The 15,473-nt window shown below is 43.0% G+C and overlaps 1 protein-coding gene across 1 annotated transcript in view; it reads right to left on the reverse strand.

Moving 5' to 3' along the window:
- Positions 1-8,157, reverse strand: part of DHRS7C (dehydrogenase/reductase 7C) — a 16,957-nt gene extending 8,800 nt beyond the window's left edge. Inside the window, exons 1-3 of the mRNA XM_044454062.1 lie at positions 8,100-8,157; positions 7,401-7,560; positions 5,949-6,058 (exon numbers count right to left, since the gene is read on the reverse strand). Of these exons, the coding sequence (XP_044309997.1) occupies positions 5,949-6,058; positions 7,401-7,554 (264 nt within the window). The 5' untranslated portion in view covers positions 7,555-7,560; positions 8,100-8,157. The remainder of the gene's footprint in view (positions 1-5,948; positions 6,059-7,400; positions 7,561-8,099) is intronic.
- Positions 8,158-15,473: the final 7,316 nt, after the last annotated feature.

Consider the following 15,473-nt stretch of genomic DNA (forward strand, 5'->3'; position numbering starts at 1 on the left):
GGCTGTGAGCAGATCCGTCCTTATCCGCAGCAGTGATGGAAGTAAGCCAAGGTGTTATGCAAAAAAGAAATTCACTCACTGGGAGCATGGTGCAGATCAAATTGTCAGTAGAGATAATGCCTACATTCCAACAAAAATACCTTGTAAGTTATCATGGAATTGGGTGCATGGATTACATTGATGACTGTATATACTGGAGTAAATGTCGAGCATATTTAGAATTTGGCCAGAATATGGGAGAGTTTAGCCTAGGAGCCTGAAATGAAGCAGGAGAATGACTCACAGAATTCTGTGAAGCCAACAATCAACAAGCGGATACATACTTCAGGCAACCAGTCCAATGACTATACACAAAAGCATCCCCAGATGGCCAGAATAGAAATCAAATAGACTAACTGATTAGAAAGAAGAGGTGGAGAAGCTGTATTCCCACTGCCAAACAAGACCAGGAGCAGGTTGTGGTAGTGACCACTAACTAGTAATACCAAAAATTAGAGTAAACCTGGAGATAACTAACAGAAGCATACTGCCAAAATCTCACTAAACATTCTTGAAGAATGTTTGCACACAGAGGAGAACAGATCTGCATTACTGAACTCAATTGAACATGAATCTGTGAAATGATACTGGAGACATTTGTATGGAAGAATGCAAAAAGACAATTCCTGTAGCAGCAACTGAGAGAGAGAAACACCCCTAAATGGAGGGCAGAAGAAACCCAGTAACTAAGGATAGGCAAGAAGCAGAAAGTAAGGGGCAAAAATAGGGTCAGAATGCTAAATGCAATCTTTCAGTGACTATCACACAGAGATAAAAAGAACTATTACAATGGCCAGTGCAAAGAAATAGAGGAGAACAACAAAAGAGGACAAACAGGATACCTCTTCCAGAGGATCCAAGAATTCAAATTCAAACCTAGAGGAGGAATTCTGAAACATACGAGAAGGGAGCACACCATCACACGAGGAGAAAATAAAGAGAAGGTAGAAATAATATACAGAAAAGAGAACAGGGTGGCAGACTCTTTCAAAGAGGAATCCTATGAAGAAGAACCTGCAATATTAAAAAGTGGAGAAAGCTGCTCTGAAAACACTTGGAAGGAATAAAGCATCATGAGCAGATTAGGTCCCAATAAAACTATTCTAACCTGCAGAGACTAAATCAGTTCAAATCCTAACAGGAATATGGCAACAAATATGGAAAACAAAATGATGGCCAGAGATTAGAATCATTCAATATGCATTCCAATCCCCAAGAAAGGAAATGCAAAGGCATGCAGGCCTTCTTGTAAGGATATAGGACCATTGTACTAATTTCCCAGGCAAACAAAGTGATGCTTACGGTATTGCAATCAAGTCCTTTACATTGTATGTCTAATGTTCAAGCTGGATTCCAAAAAGGAAGATGGACTTGAGATCATATTGCATTGGCTACTGGAGTGCACCAGAGAATTGAAGATCAGTCTCTGCTTTACAGACTACAGAAAAACCTGTGGCTGTGTGGATCACAAGAAACACGGATGGTCTTGAAAGAAATGAGTGTGCCTAAGCACTTGATTATCCTGACGTGTTGCCTGCATGGTGAACAAGAAGCTACTGATAGGACAGAACTATGGAGAAAAAGCATGGTTTCCTATAGGCGAAGGCATTTGTATCTTCCCAATCTGTCTGCAGAATACATCACAAGGAAAGGTAGATTAGGATCAGGGGAAGGCAAGTGAAAATTAGTGGAAGACACATCAATAATTTAAGATATGAAGAAGATCCCATATTACTGGCAGAAAGCAACAAGCAATTAGCACAACTCCTGATGAAAGTGAAAGAAGAAAGAACAAAAGCAGGACTGTAGCTGAACATGAAGAAAACAAAAATCTTGACTGCAGAAGGATTTCACAACCTTAATGTCAACAGTGAAGAAACTGGAGTTGTGAAAGTTTTTGCAGATTTGGCTCAATAATCAATTCAAAGAGTGATTGGAAGGAAAGCAATGGTGGAACTAGAAAAGATCATCAAGTGTAAGGACCAAGTCCAGGATCATCCATACTATTCCCAATCTTTATATACACATGTGAAAGCTGGATAGTGAAGAAAGCTGACAGGAGGAAAATTGATAAGTTTGAACCCTGGTGCCGGAGGGGAGCTTTGCAAATATGCTGGGCCAACAGGAAGATGAATAAGTGGCTGCTACACCAAACCAAGCCAGAACTTGCTCTGGAAACAAAAGGGATTAAACTGAAGCTGTCACACTTTGTGCACATTGCGAAAAGACTCACCGGAAAAGACAATCATGCTCGGAAATGTCAAAGGCAGAAGAAGCAGAAGGCCGAGCATGAGATGGATTGACTGCATAAAGGAAGTTATACCTTTGTAACAATGAAGACCAAACTGTTTCATGTGGAATTTAACTGTACTGACCATGCTATAAACCTTCATGCTGTCAAAAGCATGCATGTGCACGTGTGCATATGCACACACACACACACACACGTGTGCACACACAGACACAGAATCACAGTATTAGGCCATGATCCACAAACAGTTTATTCCAGAATGGTTCCATTAATTTAAATGAAGCTACTGCTTTAGGATAGCACTATAAACACAGAATACGCCTCTAGAAAAACTGGCATTGTTTCAACTAACTGGACACAATAGTGTGACTCTTGTATGCCAGCCTAGATAGTGCTTTTATACAACCTTCCTTCCCATCCTCCCTGCTTTTAGGAAAGAAACAGCGGCTGTAACAAGTTGCAGTGCAGAACATTTAGATTGGATGTCAGAAATGCAATCAAACTGTAAGAGTCTGTGTTTCCATGCAGGGAGTGCTAAGGTAGAAAGAGATGGGTGCTTCCAGATGGAAGAGTACCAGTCTGAATATTTATTTATTTTTATTTATTTAAAACATTTCTATGCCGCCCCCATCGCAACAAAGCCTCGGGGCGGCTCACAACAAAAACAAACAAAATCATACAAAAATTATACACTACAAATATTAAAACCCGGTGCATCTCGGCTTGAATTTTTTTAAAAAATCCTACATAATAAATTAACACTTAAAATAAGTTTTAAATAAAAAGGTCTTCGCCTGGCGCCGAAAAACAAATAACGACGGCACCAGGCGGATCTCTCTGGGGAGCGCATTCCATAGGTGGGGCGCCACCACAGAGAAAGCCCTCCTCCGGGTACTCACCTCCTAATTTCCTTCACGGAGGGCTCCTGGAGAAGGGCCTCTGCTGCCAATCTCAAGGGGTGGGAGGGCATATATGGACGCAAGCGTTCCATATGGAAGAAATATATTTCCCCTTAATGGGTCAATTTCTGGGAATGAGGCGAGGCCATTAAACAATCAAAGCCTTATCTGGAAGTCCCCCAAAGTATCTTTCTCCCCATTCAGCACAAAATCCATGCATGCTGCCAGGGAAGGGACTTTCTAGAAGGGAAGGAGAAAAATATAATTCTTCCTGTCAAGCATGGAAATGCAGCATGTTCCAAGCCTCACTTTCTTCAAATGCACATGGGTTTGTCTAACCCTAACCCTAACCCTAACCCTAATCCTAACCCTAACATATCAAAGGGAAAGTTCTTTCTGTAAATTTGATTTGTAAATTTTGGAACTCTTGTAAGTCTGTACATTTGTAATTTTGAAATTTTGTAAATTTTGAATTGTAATGTTGCAAGTTTTGTAACTTTTGTAACTTTTGTGGTAAGTTTTTATTTAAATAAAAAATTTCAACCTAAAAAATTTCACCCTAACCCTAACCCTAATATGGGTCTACTATATCCCTGCCTCAGGACAGATTTCAACAAGCCTGCTTTCTGTATGTTTTTCTGCTCAGCAAATTCTTTCTCCCATGCTAAACACATTCCAGACCTTGAAATCTTCATGTGCACCTGGGTTTTCTAGCTCTAAGCCAACCGTGGGCCTTAAATGCACACACGTCAGGATGGGTATAAAAATGCCTGATATGTGGATGTTTTTCTGCACAACTCATTCAATGGGATCATCCAGAACACATTCCAAGCCTCAACAACTTCACAGGGACCATTGTTTTTCTAATCCTAATCCTACCGTAACCCTTAACCCCAACCCTAATTTAGGGCAGAAATACTCATACCTCAAGATGGAGCTACACATTTCCTACTCTGGGCATGTTTCTCTGCACAGCTCATTTGTTCTCCCTATATGAACATATGGCAAGCCTTGGCCTGTTCATAGGTTCCATTGTTTTTCTAGCCCTGATCCTAACCAGGGATTTGACCAAGGAGAGGGAAAATACCAACGCCTCTAGTCCAGATGGATTTCCAAAATGGATTTGTGGATGTTTTTCTAAACAGTTCCATCTTTCTTCCCGCCTAGAACACATTACAAGTCTTGACAGCTTCATATGGACCATCATTTTCCCAACCCTAAACCTAACCTGGGCATTAACCCAAAACCCTAATGTAGGGCTGAAATACCCATACTGCAAGACAGACTCCAAAATACCCACTTTGTGAATGTTTTCCTAGGCCTTAACCAGAACCCAAGTATGTGGCGTAAAGGACCCTGCCTGAAGGATTCCAAAATGCCTTCTATGTGGATGTTTTTCTGCAACACTGAATCATTCTTCCCACCCAGAACTTAGCCCAATGGATAGCAGCTTCACAGGGACCATAGTTTTTCCAACCCTGTTCCTAACCTAGGTCTCAACCCTAACCCAGCAGTAGGAATGAAATGCACAGTCCTCAAAGCATATTTTAAAAGCCGCCTGCTATGTGGATGTTTCTCTGCACAGCTCATTCTTTCCTGCCCATCCAGAATGCATTCCAAGCCTTGACAGCTTCATGGCAACTACCATTTTTCCAACCCTAACTCTGACCTCAGTCTTAACCCTATCCCTAATGTGGGAGTGCAGTACTCATGCCTGTTAACTGATTTCAGAATGCCTGTATTGTATAAGTGCCTCTGTCCAGTTAATTTTTCTTCCCATTCTGACCCTGTTCCAAGCCTCAGCAGCTTCATAGGTACCATTGCTTTGCTAACCCTGACCCTAGCCTGGGCCTTAACCCAATTGTTAACGTAAGGCCAAAATATCCATGCCTCAAAATGGATTTCCTAACTGACCACTTTGCAGATGTTTTTCTGCACAGCTCATTCTTTCTGTCATTCTGAACATGGTCCAAGTTTCGACAGCTGCATGTGCACCTCCATTTGCTAACCCTGATCTTAACCTGGGCCTTAATCCAAACCCTGATGTAATCCTGAAATACCCATCTCTTCAGATAGAGTTTGAAAAGGACAGCTGTATGGGTGTTGTCTTGCACAAGATAATTCTGAAAACATTCATGCCCTCAACAGCTTCACAAACATTTCAGTTTTCTTTCCCTACACACAATCTGGGCCTTAATCTGAACCCTGTCATGTCTGGACTCATCACAGGGGGAGGAGGTTGGAGGCAGAGGGGCCCGGGATTACTGGGAAAAGTGGATGCACTTTTCCCAGCAAGTCCTCTCTCCCCAAATATTCAGACGTATAAACCTAAGATGCACAGTTGTCAGGGGTGGGGGCACATGAGAGCAGATCTTAGAGTCAGATGAAGCTGGTACCACTCTTGACCCTATGATGTGGCACTGGGATGGGAGGGCTAGCCCGTTAGCAATTCGGAGAGCTTTTCCAGAAACTCTTTTTTGATTGGGTTCAATGAACTGCTCTGAGCACGCTCGGAGACACATTTTGTGGGGATTGAGATCATTGGGTATCCTTTGGTGAATAAAGGGCTTTTGCAAAGGAACCGTCTGTCGCCTTGCATGTGCAAGGGAGGAAAACCCAGCTCATGACACGATGACTCCTGGGTCTGAGTAAGCCTGGCAAACAGCTCACACAGTATGGCTGTCCTTTGCCCACACTTTCTCTCATGTCCTTTTCCGGCCCCACCTCCAGAGAGACTTGCTCCATCTTCCTCTCTCAACCCTGGCAGAAGCTCCAGCAAATGCAGAGATCTGCTCGCCCACGATCCTGTGGATGCAAGGCAGGGGGACCTTGTCCGGCTCGGTATCTTTGTGCACTCCCCCTGCTGCATCTGCCAATGGATGCCGAAGAGCCCCAGAGATGCCTCACTTGCTGCTCCTGCTCCCACCCACTGGCAGGAAGTAGAGCAACAGCCGTGCTGGAGAAGGCCGGACGGCTGGGTTGCCTCACGTTGCATTCCCCCTGTAGCTACGAAACCATCGCCGCTGCCCCTTCAAGGGCTGAGCTCCTTGAATTTCATTTCAAGATAACCTTCTGCATGCCAACTTGCTGCCCTCAAATTGTAAACCTCAGCACTGGAGCATAACTTATGGATTAGAGAAATAGTCTATTTATACCCGCTCGCTGCCACCTGATAGTTACTGTATGTGCAACCAGAGCTCGCCACAACAGCACAGCCATCCTGCTAAAAATAGATCCATTTATTTCATCTAAGATTTACTGTTTGGGGAGGCAGCTTTTTCACTAATTCTAGATGCTCCTGAGGTCGCTCCTCCCCACGCACAATTGTGAGAAAGTTGTGTGGCCATGGCAGTCCTAAGCAACACCGCACGGGTTTTATCGCTCCTCCAGTTTTGTACAAGTTTGTATATATTCTGTAAAGGAAGTTCTAGAAGTCAGCACTAACAGTTAATGGGTACATTTTGCAACAAGAAAGACCCCATCCCTGTTACAGAATCAATTAGGCAAACCCGATTCATTTACAGGTATGCACTTCTGAATTGTGGATGTGTATTTTCCCTACTCCGTGCCCCACATCAAAACCAAAAATTGTCTTTAGCCTTTGTAATTTATTTCAATTACAACATTTTGATTTCTACAGAATTTGAATTTGTCTCAGGATGTGATGGAGGGGAAAGAATATGTAGGTCACTGGAAGGCAATCCCTGAGCTGAAGCGCAGAATACGGGTGATTTGATGTGATGTGAGAAAGCACAGGAAAGAAAGAGAGATGGTTGGAACTAAACTGAGCAAGTCAGAGAAACTCCTCCACCAGTTAGCTGCATCCTGCATTGTAAAGCCTGCACTAAGCAGGGGGTTGGACTAGATGGTCTCCTGGGTCCCCTCTCTATCATTCCATGACTGCAGTAATATCACTGAGAAGATCCAGAGTGTTCCCCCCAGTGCTAAAGCCTTTTGACTAATTAGGCTTCCAAGCATTTAGATGATACTCTCCACATTCCCATGTTTTCAGTTACAATCATGAGGGCTAGAACATTATCTGTTTCCTTTTAATGAATGCTAAGATTCTAGGATTCTGAATGCCTCACATTCCAGAGGATTAGATTCTCCATGGCACTGCAGCAACAGCTCTTCAGATTCATAGAACCCGTGTGGGTTTGAGTGGGGTTCCATGTCGGTGTGGATGGGATGTGCGTGCTGCAGCTACTTACCCTTGCCCGCACCAGAAAGAGCATCGGTGATCACTACCACTTTGCTCCGAACAGCAGATTTTGACATCAGGTGCACAACTGTCCGATAAATATATACAATCCCACTGATTCCAACCACAAGCAGTGGCAGGATTAGTACAGCAAGGACACCCATCTTCACCTGGCAAAAGGAGAACAAATTGAGCTGGAAGAGGAATGTCATCAGGTTTGCTTAATTTTGCAGCAATAAAAGGCAAGCAAGCAGGAGAACTGAGCATATGTTAGGCATTGCATGCCAATGTCTGAATTATTGTAAGATTTTTTTTATCCAGAATTGATGCCTGCAAAGTTTACAGAAGTTTACAAAAGCCCACAAAAACAATTCTCTGCTTTTGAAATTCTGGATTTTCAAATGAATCCACCAAAGCATTTTTTTTTTTTTTTTTTGCAAAATTGAGATCCAAGAATGGCATACAAGGACGTGCTAGAAGGTTAATAGCCTTACTGCCCATTACATGGTATGAACATATCTGTGTTCAGTACTGCTACAGATTAAAATGTTTGTAATGCTCAAATCATTTTAAGTTATGCAAGAAAAGTAGAGGAAAGAGGGCAATTTTGACATATTTCTTGGTGAAAGATGAAAAGCAAAGCTTCTGAAGAAATAATTATGCCCATTTGACACTGACAGACGTTTGGTAACTAACAACAATAACTTACTTGGAACTGCAAGCAATCAACAAGCTGATAAAGGTGCTGTCTTCCGCCAACTGGTTTATGCTAGAAGTTTAATTAAACTCCTAGGCATTTTTGGAAAGGAAAAGAACTCCATGCGCTGAAGCCTTTCGCCTTGAGCAAAGGTGGCTATGTATAGTGCTCAGCTGCATGACAGAGTTTAAAAAAGTAAATATAGTATCCACGGCCCAAGCCACATACCTGACCTATTTTGTTTCACAGGGTTTCAAAGCCCTTCTAAAGCCTGCAATGGGGAACCAGAGAAAGACCCTGCAGACCGTCATTCATTTCTTCTTTTAAAAAGGAGAGACTGGAGAAAGCCTCGGGGAGCTTCATTTGGCACAAGGTGCAGCAAACAGTTTCTAGGAAACACCCCTCAATTTGGCTCAGTCCCGAAGGTGACAAGAGACCTGTAATGCACTGAATGTGTCTTCATCCTGCAGTCTCTCAGGTGATGGGAACTCAGTGGAGACCAACTGTACCCATTTTTACATGTGATCATATTATTAGCGTTATCTGTAAATATTCAATAGATACTGGTATAACTTGAGTCGCAATTTACTGCTGTGCATCTCTCTGCATGTACTATTCTTAGAGGATGTCTTCTGGTTAGTTGATTTGATTGCAGAGTTGCAAGCAAACAAACAAATGGCTTTCCGTGCAAGCCCCTGTCAAGTTTGGTTTTTTCAACTTGTCCTAAGCACAGTGGCCGAGTCATACCTCACACACCTGCTGACTACAGAAGACCAATGGTGCAGGTCCTGGTGAAGCGTTCAGAGCTGCCGGTGTGACCTGCTTCCGCCTGCCTTTTGTACTGATGCAAATGAGCCAGGTAACGTGGCACATCCACCCAGGAGCGGCCTGGCACAGAAAAGTCTGACTTTCCCCATTCAAGGTGATTCTGGGAGGTCCTTTTAAGGCAAACCTCTATAGGTATTTTGTCCATGTATGTGTCTGTGGGTGGGAGGGGGTAGTTTAAAGCCATTTCTGCAAAAAAATATTATGGTTCCGATTAGAGCTTGGCTGGCCCTTGTATACTAGAAAGCTTGGAGGGAAGAAGTGGCAAAACCAACGGCTAGAGCAGGGGTCCTCAGACTTTTTGAACAGGGGGCCAGTTGACAGGTGCCAGCGGTGGCTGCGGAGAGGGGCAGGCTGGTGTGGGGGGCGGGGCACATGCGCATGCGCACACAAGGCGAGGCAGAGATGGGGGGCGCGGGGCACTGACTTGCTCATGAGGAGCTTGTTTCCAAGTGAATCCAAAATGACCTCCTCGTGAGCAAGCCCCACGCGCACCCAGCAAGTGCAAAACCTGTGGGGCGGGCTGGTTAAAAGGGCACGGTGGGCCGGATCCAGCCCGCGAGCCTTAGTTTGAGGACCCATGAGCTAGAGTGTAAGTAGAGGACAAAATAAAAGTTGATCCTCACCGGAAGCAGACTCAAGCTCATTCTAAAGCTTACTCAGTGGTGGTTGTGGTAGCAAAAAAGATGACTTCCTGCACATGTCTGCTGTCGTTTCCTTGCAGAGTCGTCCAGTGGATCTTGAGTGTTGGGGACTTGGCATCATGGAGACCCACAGAGTGATCACAGTGAGCCCTCCATAGCATCATAGTCCTGTTTCTTAAAAAGGCAGTTTGACATAAAATCCTGAACAAAAAACATTTTGTCCGAAGACTTTTGGATTAAGTACACATGCTGGATTTTCCCATAAATCCTGCTTGCCACTCCTTGTTAATTAAGCAGTAAGTCTGTGAATATCAAGAAAACAATGCACTGATCACTAGAAATCAACCTTGGATTTATAAAGAATAGGTCATGCCAGACCAACCTATCTCCTATTTTTATACTATTGGTGGCTTGGTAGATCATGGGAATCTACCAAGTGGTCATCGTCTATCTTGATTTTAGCACAGCATTTTACAAGGTTGACAAGCTAGTAAATGTGGTTTGGACCATGCTATGATTAGGTGGGTCCACAGCTGGTACTAGTTACTGGCTAATGAATACGAATGAATGGCTTCAGTGGAAGATGTGGAATGCTTCAGGGTGCTGCCCTAGTCTCTGTGCTCTTCAGCATTTTTGCACATGACCTGGATGAGCGAGTAGGGGGTTATTTATCATATCTGCAGATGAGACAAAGCAGGGGAGATGGCCTTGATAGCAGACAGCATGGCTGAAGGCAGGATCGAGGTTCAAAGGGACCAAGACAGAATGGAAAGATTGGGCTGAAATCTGGCAAGATGAGCGCCACTGAAGGAACAACAAATCAAAGACACAAATACAGGATGGAGAGACCTGGCTTGGCAGCAATGCTTGTGATTATGTTGTAAGTCACCTAGGAAGGCCTTTTGGCAGTTATAGCCTATAAATATGTGAATGAATGAATGAATGAATGAATGAATGAATGAATGAATGGGCCTAGCTGCCTCACTAGATCACAAGCTGAATATAGGCAACAGGGTGATGCAGCAGCTACGAAGGCCAATGCAATTCTGGGTGTTCCCTGCGGTTATGTATTGAGCCAATGCATTTCAACCATTTGTAGATGATCTGAGATTAGGAGCGAACAAGGAGGTAGTAAAGTGAGCTGATGACACCAAATTGTTTAGGGTGTTTAAAACAAAAAGGGATTGTAATGCACTCTAAAAGGATCTCTGCATACTGGGAGGAAAAGTATTGCAGTGGCAAATTAAGTTCAGTGCAAGCAAATATAATGTTATAGATACCGGAATAGAAAATCCCAACTTCATATGCACATGGATGGGTTCGAAGAGCTCTTGGCAATGACCAACCAAGGAAGAGCTCTTGGGAGAGTGGGGTAGACAGCTTGATGAAGATGTTGATTACAGAAGGAAATCAACCCTGACTGCTCTTTAGAAGGCCAGATACTGACAGTGAAACTAAAATATTTTGGCCACCTAATGAGCAAGGAGGACTCCCTGGAGAAGAGCCTGACGCTGAGAACAATTGACGGCAAAAGGAGAAGGGGACGGCAGGGGGTGAGGTGGCTAGATGGAGTCACTGGGGCAGTGGCTGTGGGGTTGGGTGGACTCTGAGGGATGGTGGAGGACAGGAGAGCCTGGAGGAATGTTGTCCATGGGGTTGTGATGGGTTAGGCATGACTTTGCCACTAAACAACAGAAATATCCTGTGATTGCTTTGAGTCCTGCACTGAGTAGGGAATTGGACCCAATGGCCTTATTGGTCGCTTCTAGCTCTACTGTTCTGTTGCCACAACAAGCAACCAAAGGATCAAGGCACTAAGCAATTATCCTATGAAGAAACAATTTAGTGCCTAGGTCTAGGACCACTTGGCTTAACATCCTGCTTGGAAGCTTCACACAGGGAGCAGGTGGACCTCTGGTCTGATCTAGCCATCTCTTCTTATCTTCTTATATTTAGACAAATCCTAAGCATGACTATCTATGGATCTGGCTATTTAACTGCACAACATTTTACAATCGTTAGCCATGTGTAAAACAGAGGAGAAGGCAGAGGAGATGAAGTTGTACTGGACAAAGACAGCAGAGTCAGCTGCATAACAGCATGAACAGAAACATCCGATAGTAGGAGTAGGCTAGGGTTGCAGATTCTGTGTTCTAAAGCGTAAATTCTGAAAATGTAGGCTCAAACCTCTTAAATAAACCAAGGTCCCCATGTCTGTGTAGAATCACATTATAGGAGGAAACTGAACCTTACTTCCTCAGTTCAGACAAAGCAACTGCTTACAAAGGGACACTTTCCCAAACTTTGCATGAAAAGTCAGGGGTCAGAGTCACTGTCCAAAACAGCAGCTTCCTTTTGTAGCTGCTTGGCCAGCAAAGCATCCTGAGAAACAGCAATGGTTCACAAAATCCACCTCTTGCATGTGCCTCCCACCAGAACACCGCCATAAACTCTCTGCCATCCAAACTTAGTCATTTTGAACTCAATAATAAGAAAAACTTCCCTTTTTAATCATTGGTGTGAAACAACAGCAGGAGAAAGTTGAAAACTTGTTTGTGCCTACGGCCCCCAAGAGATGTTTTGGCCCCACCATTCACTGCAAAGACAGCCATGCGCTTGGGGACCTCTTCCTTGGCTCCTGGGCTTATAACGTGTGGAGCTTGACGCGGTGGGACTTTCTGCTGTATGGCAGCCTTTGTCACACCATTCCCTTCTGATATATGGCAAATTAAACTTCACTGACAGGGAAATCATCCCATCTTAGGAAATATGCTCACCTTGGAAGCTGAAATACATCAGGTAAACACACAACTATTTCCCTTTGTATAGAACAAAATGTTACTGTGAATGTTAATTTTTCATTCGACATATGCTGGTTGAACATAGCTTTGCTTGGATAATTGTTGCAGAAATAAGGGATACCAAGGAGTTATGGTGCCTATTCCAGAGTCTGGAGATACTCTGAAATAATGGAGTAAGATTGTGATGTTCTAGCTTAAACTAAATGCAAACTGTCTCTGCAAAATTATTCAGATTGAATTAACCAGAGAATCTTAAAATTGTATGGGCTTTGAGACGAGGAGCACCAAAACTATACCAAAAGGATATTAACCGAAATATCTGGAAGGCCTCAGGTTGCCTACCCTTCCACAACTGAGCTAGGAGTAGACTTCAATACGTCTGAGCAGATAAGGGATTGAAAGGAAGGCTACCACAGTCATGCCACACTTGAACTTCCAGTGGTGGATAAAGGGAATACCAAGACTCTGAACTCTCATTTTAAAAATGCCCATGTTTCTAAGCCTAGGGGTAGGGAAAGGTGATATTCACATGTTGATCTTGTTTCTCAGAAACATCAGAAAGCAGAAGATGCCTGACTATTTTATTTATTTATGTATGTACTTCATTTTTATACTGCCGAATAGTCCGAGCTCTCTGGGTGGTTAACAAGTTAAAAACACATAACAAAACAAAGACATAATGTCTTTTTATGTCTTGAGTTCCTTGAAAGGAAAAAGGCAGGATATAAATGTTACAAAATAAATAACAGACAAATAAATAAAACAATAAAACCACAGCAATTGCAGATGACTCACACAGAGGTATAGCAGTGGTACATGACAAAATACAATATAAAAAAACTAGAAGTCATAAGAATAAAAAGGCAGAGTCTCTTGATTCTGAATCAGCCAGTCCTTCCACTTTTAAAACACACAATACTCTCTCTGCTCAATTTTATTCTTTCTCTTCTATCAGTCTATCACTGGAGAAAATCCTAAAGTGTGCAAAATGTTGAGTTTTGCAGTTCAATAGACTAGGAAAAATTAGCATATTCTGCCCTGGTTGTTTATATCATAGAATACAGTTTTCTGAAGCACACGATCCTTGGATATAAATAAAAAAGGCTTATAGTACAGCTGGAATTATTCATCCATTCCTCTGTTTTGAATAGCTCTTCATTCCAAATTGGTATGTTTAGGATTGCAGCCGAAGGAAAAACACATATTTATTGGAGATTAAGTTTGTGAGTATTAAATTACTTAGAGCAAAACTAGGCTTAGGGGAAAATTAGATAGTAAGTGGGAGTTCCTCACATGGAACTTCCCAGTTTTTCTTTCTTAAAAAGCAGTTGGAGGGTTTGGATTGGGGCCATCATACAGGGGGAGGACTTTTGATTGGATTGTGACTTAATTATGCTTGAAGCAGACCCGCCAAAATCATGACTATGCAAAGCCCCATTAATTTCAGTGGTCTGCTGTAGCTGCAATTCTTACTCAAACCAAGGAGTAGGTCTGATTGCACTTGATTACACTGAAAGCCTGGATATAAACTTTTGTTCCTAGGCCATGGCCTGAATCCTAATGCCATCTGAAGCAACTATAAAGACTTAAGATCCATACTCTTATATCTCCCTGTTTCTGAGTAATCATAACTTTGGGTTGGACGTGTGATTTAAGCTGGAGAATTGGCACAAATCCAAAGGGCTAGGCATCCGACATCCAGCAGCCTCGATATACTAAAGCAAAAGAAAGCTGAACACCAGTTTGCGTCTGTGGCCCTCAGGGCTGCCCTGGCCCTTCGGTTCACTGCACCTGCTCACCCACCCCTTCCCATGACAGAAGAAACATCACAGTGAGTTTCAGCCATGGAATTATGAAGTAATGTGTAACATTTGAACCTTTCATCCAAAATGAACCTGCACAGGCTCAGACTGCAGCTTTGGGACCAGTGGTGCTCACAGTCAGTACGGACTTCACTATTTGGTCTACAGGGCCAAGCCGCCCAAGGAAAGGTGGGGTGTCCTGTGGCAGAGTGTACAACATGGAGAGAAGGGGAGTTTGCCCTCTGTTTCCAGCTTGGAGCTTTAATTGTGTGACCTTCACTTCCGAAAACATTAGAAAAGGGCATACTGGGATGAAAGAGATTCTATAAGCAATGCATCAGATGCCCGCTTCTGACTTTAGCTTCAGGATCTATCTGCCCAGGTGAAGCAAATGCTTCACCTACTACGGTATAATTTAGGCAGAACTGAGAGTTTCTAAGGAAGCAGAGTACAATGGTCTCATAAGAAAATGTAAACTGATGCATGTATGGTTTAAAAAGTCCTAAATTTTCACATATATACTGATAAAGGCTGAACTAGCAGAGACTGGGAACTACACATTCTATGGGGATGCTGTGATTGGAATGCCTCCTGCATTTTTCCCTTTAAACAGAAACATGGGGTTCAATTTGAATCAGGCTGCAGAGCAAGAGAAGGGAGGGTGTCTTCTCAGTTATCTGACTGAAAACATCTCTTGATTCTGTCATTAGCCATGGAAGGAGAAATGTATGGTTCCGATTTCTGTCTGTTTTCCTCTTATGAATCTGAAGGCAGGATTGGCGATATAGCATGGAAGCAAAGATTATAATTCAAGCACCATTAACACCAATGCCACACCACAATCTGAACTGGAGTTCAATCCAAACTGAAGCCCTCATCACTACTGTCTATGAAGAACGATGTGTGGTGTAGTAATTACAGTTTGGACTGAGACTAAGGAGATCTGGGTTCTAGTCCTACCTGCCCAAGAAACTCATCATGTGATTTCTGGGACAGTCAGCAGGTCTCAAACCTAACCTACTTTACAAGATAGTTAAAAGGATAAAAGGGAGAGGAGGAGGAATAAGAGTAAGTAAGCCTCCTTGGATTCCTTAGAAGAAGGGCTGAGCAGTGGAATATAATGTAGTAAGAAATTTTTTAAAATGTGGGGAAATCCAATCAAGGAATGGCTGACTGCCCAATCACTGGGAATAAGTGGAATATTAACAACAACAACAATCATTTGGTCCTCACCAGGAAATAAATCATGGAATAAAAGAATCAGCCCATCGAAAGCACCAACAGTGTCCGTGGTTGTGAAATAAAGAGGATCCA

This window comes from Varanus komodoensis, unplaced genomic scaffold (genome assembly GCF_004798865.1).
Source record: "Varanus komodoensis strain SLA01 unplaced genomic scaffold, ASM479886v1 scaffold7_1, whole genome shotgun sequence".
Taxonomy (NCBI): Eukaryota; Metazoa; Chordata; class Lepidosauria; order Squamata; family Varanidae; genus Varanus; species Varanus komodoensis.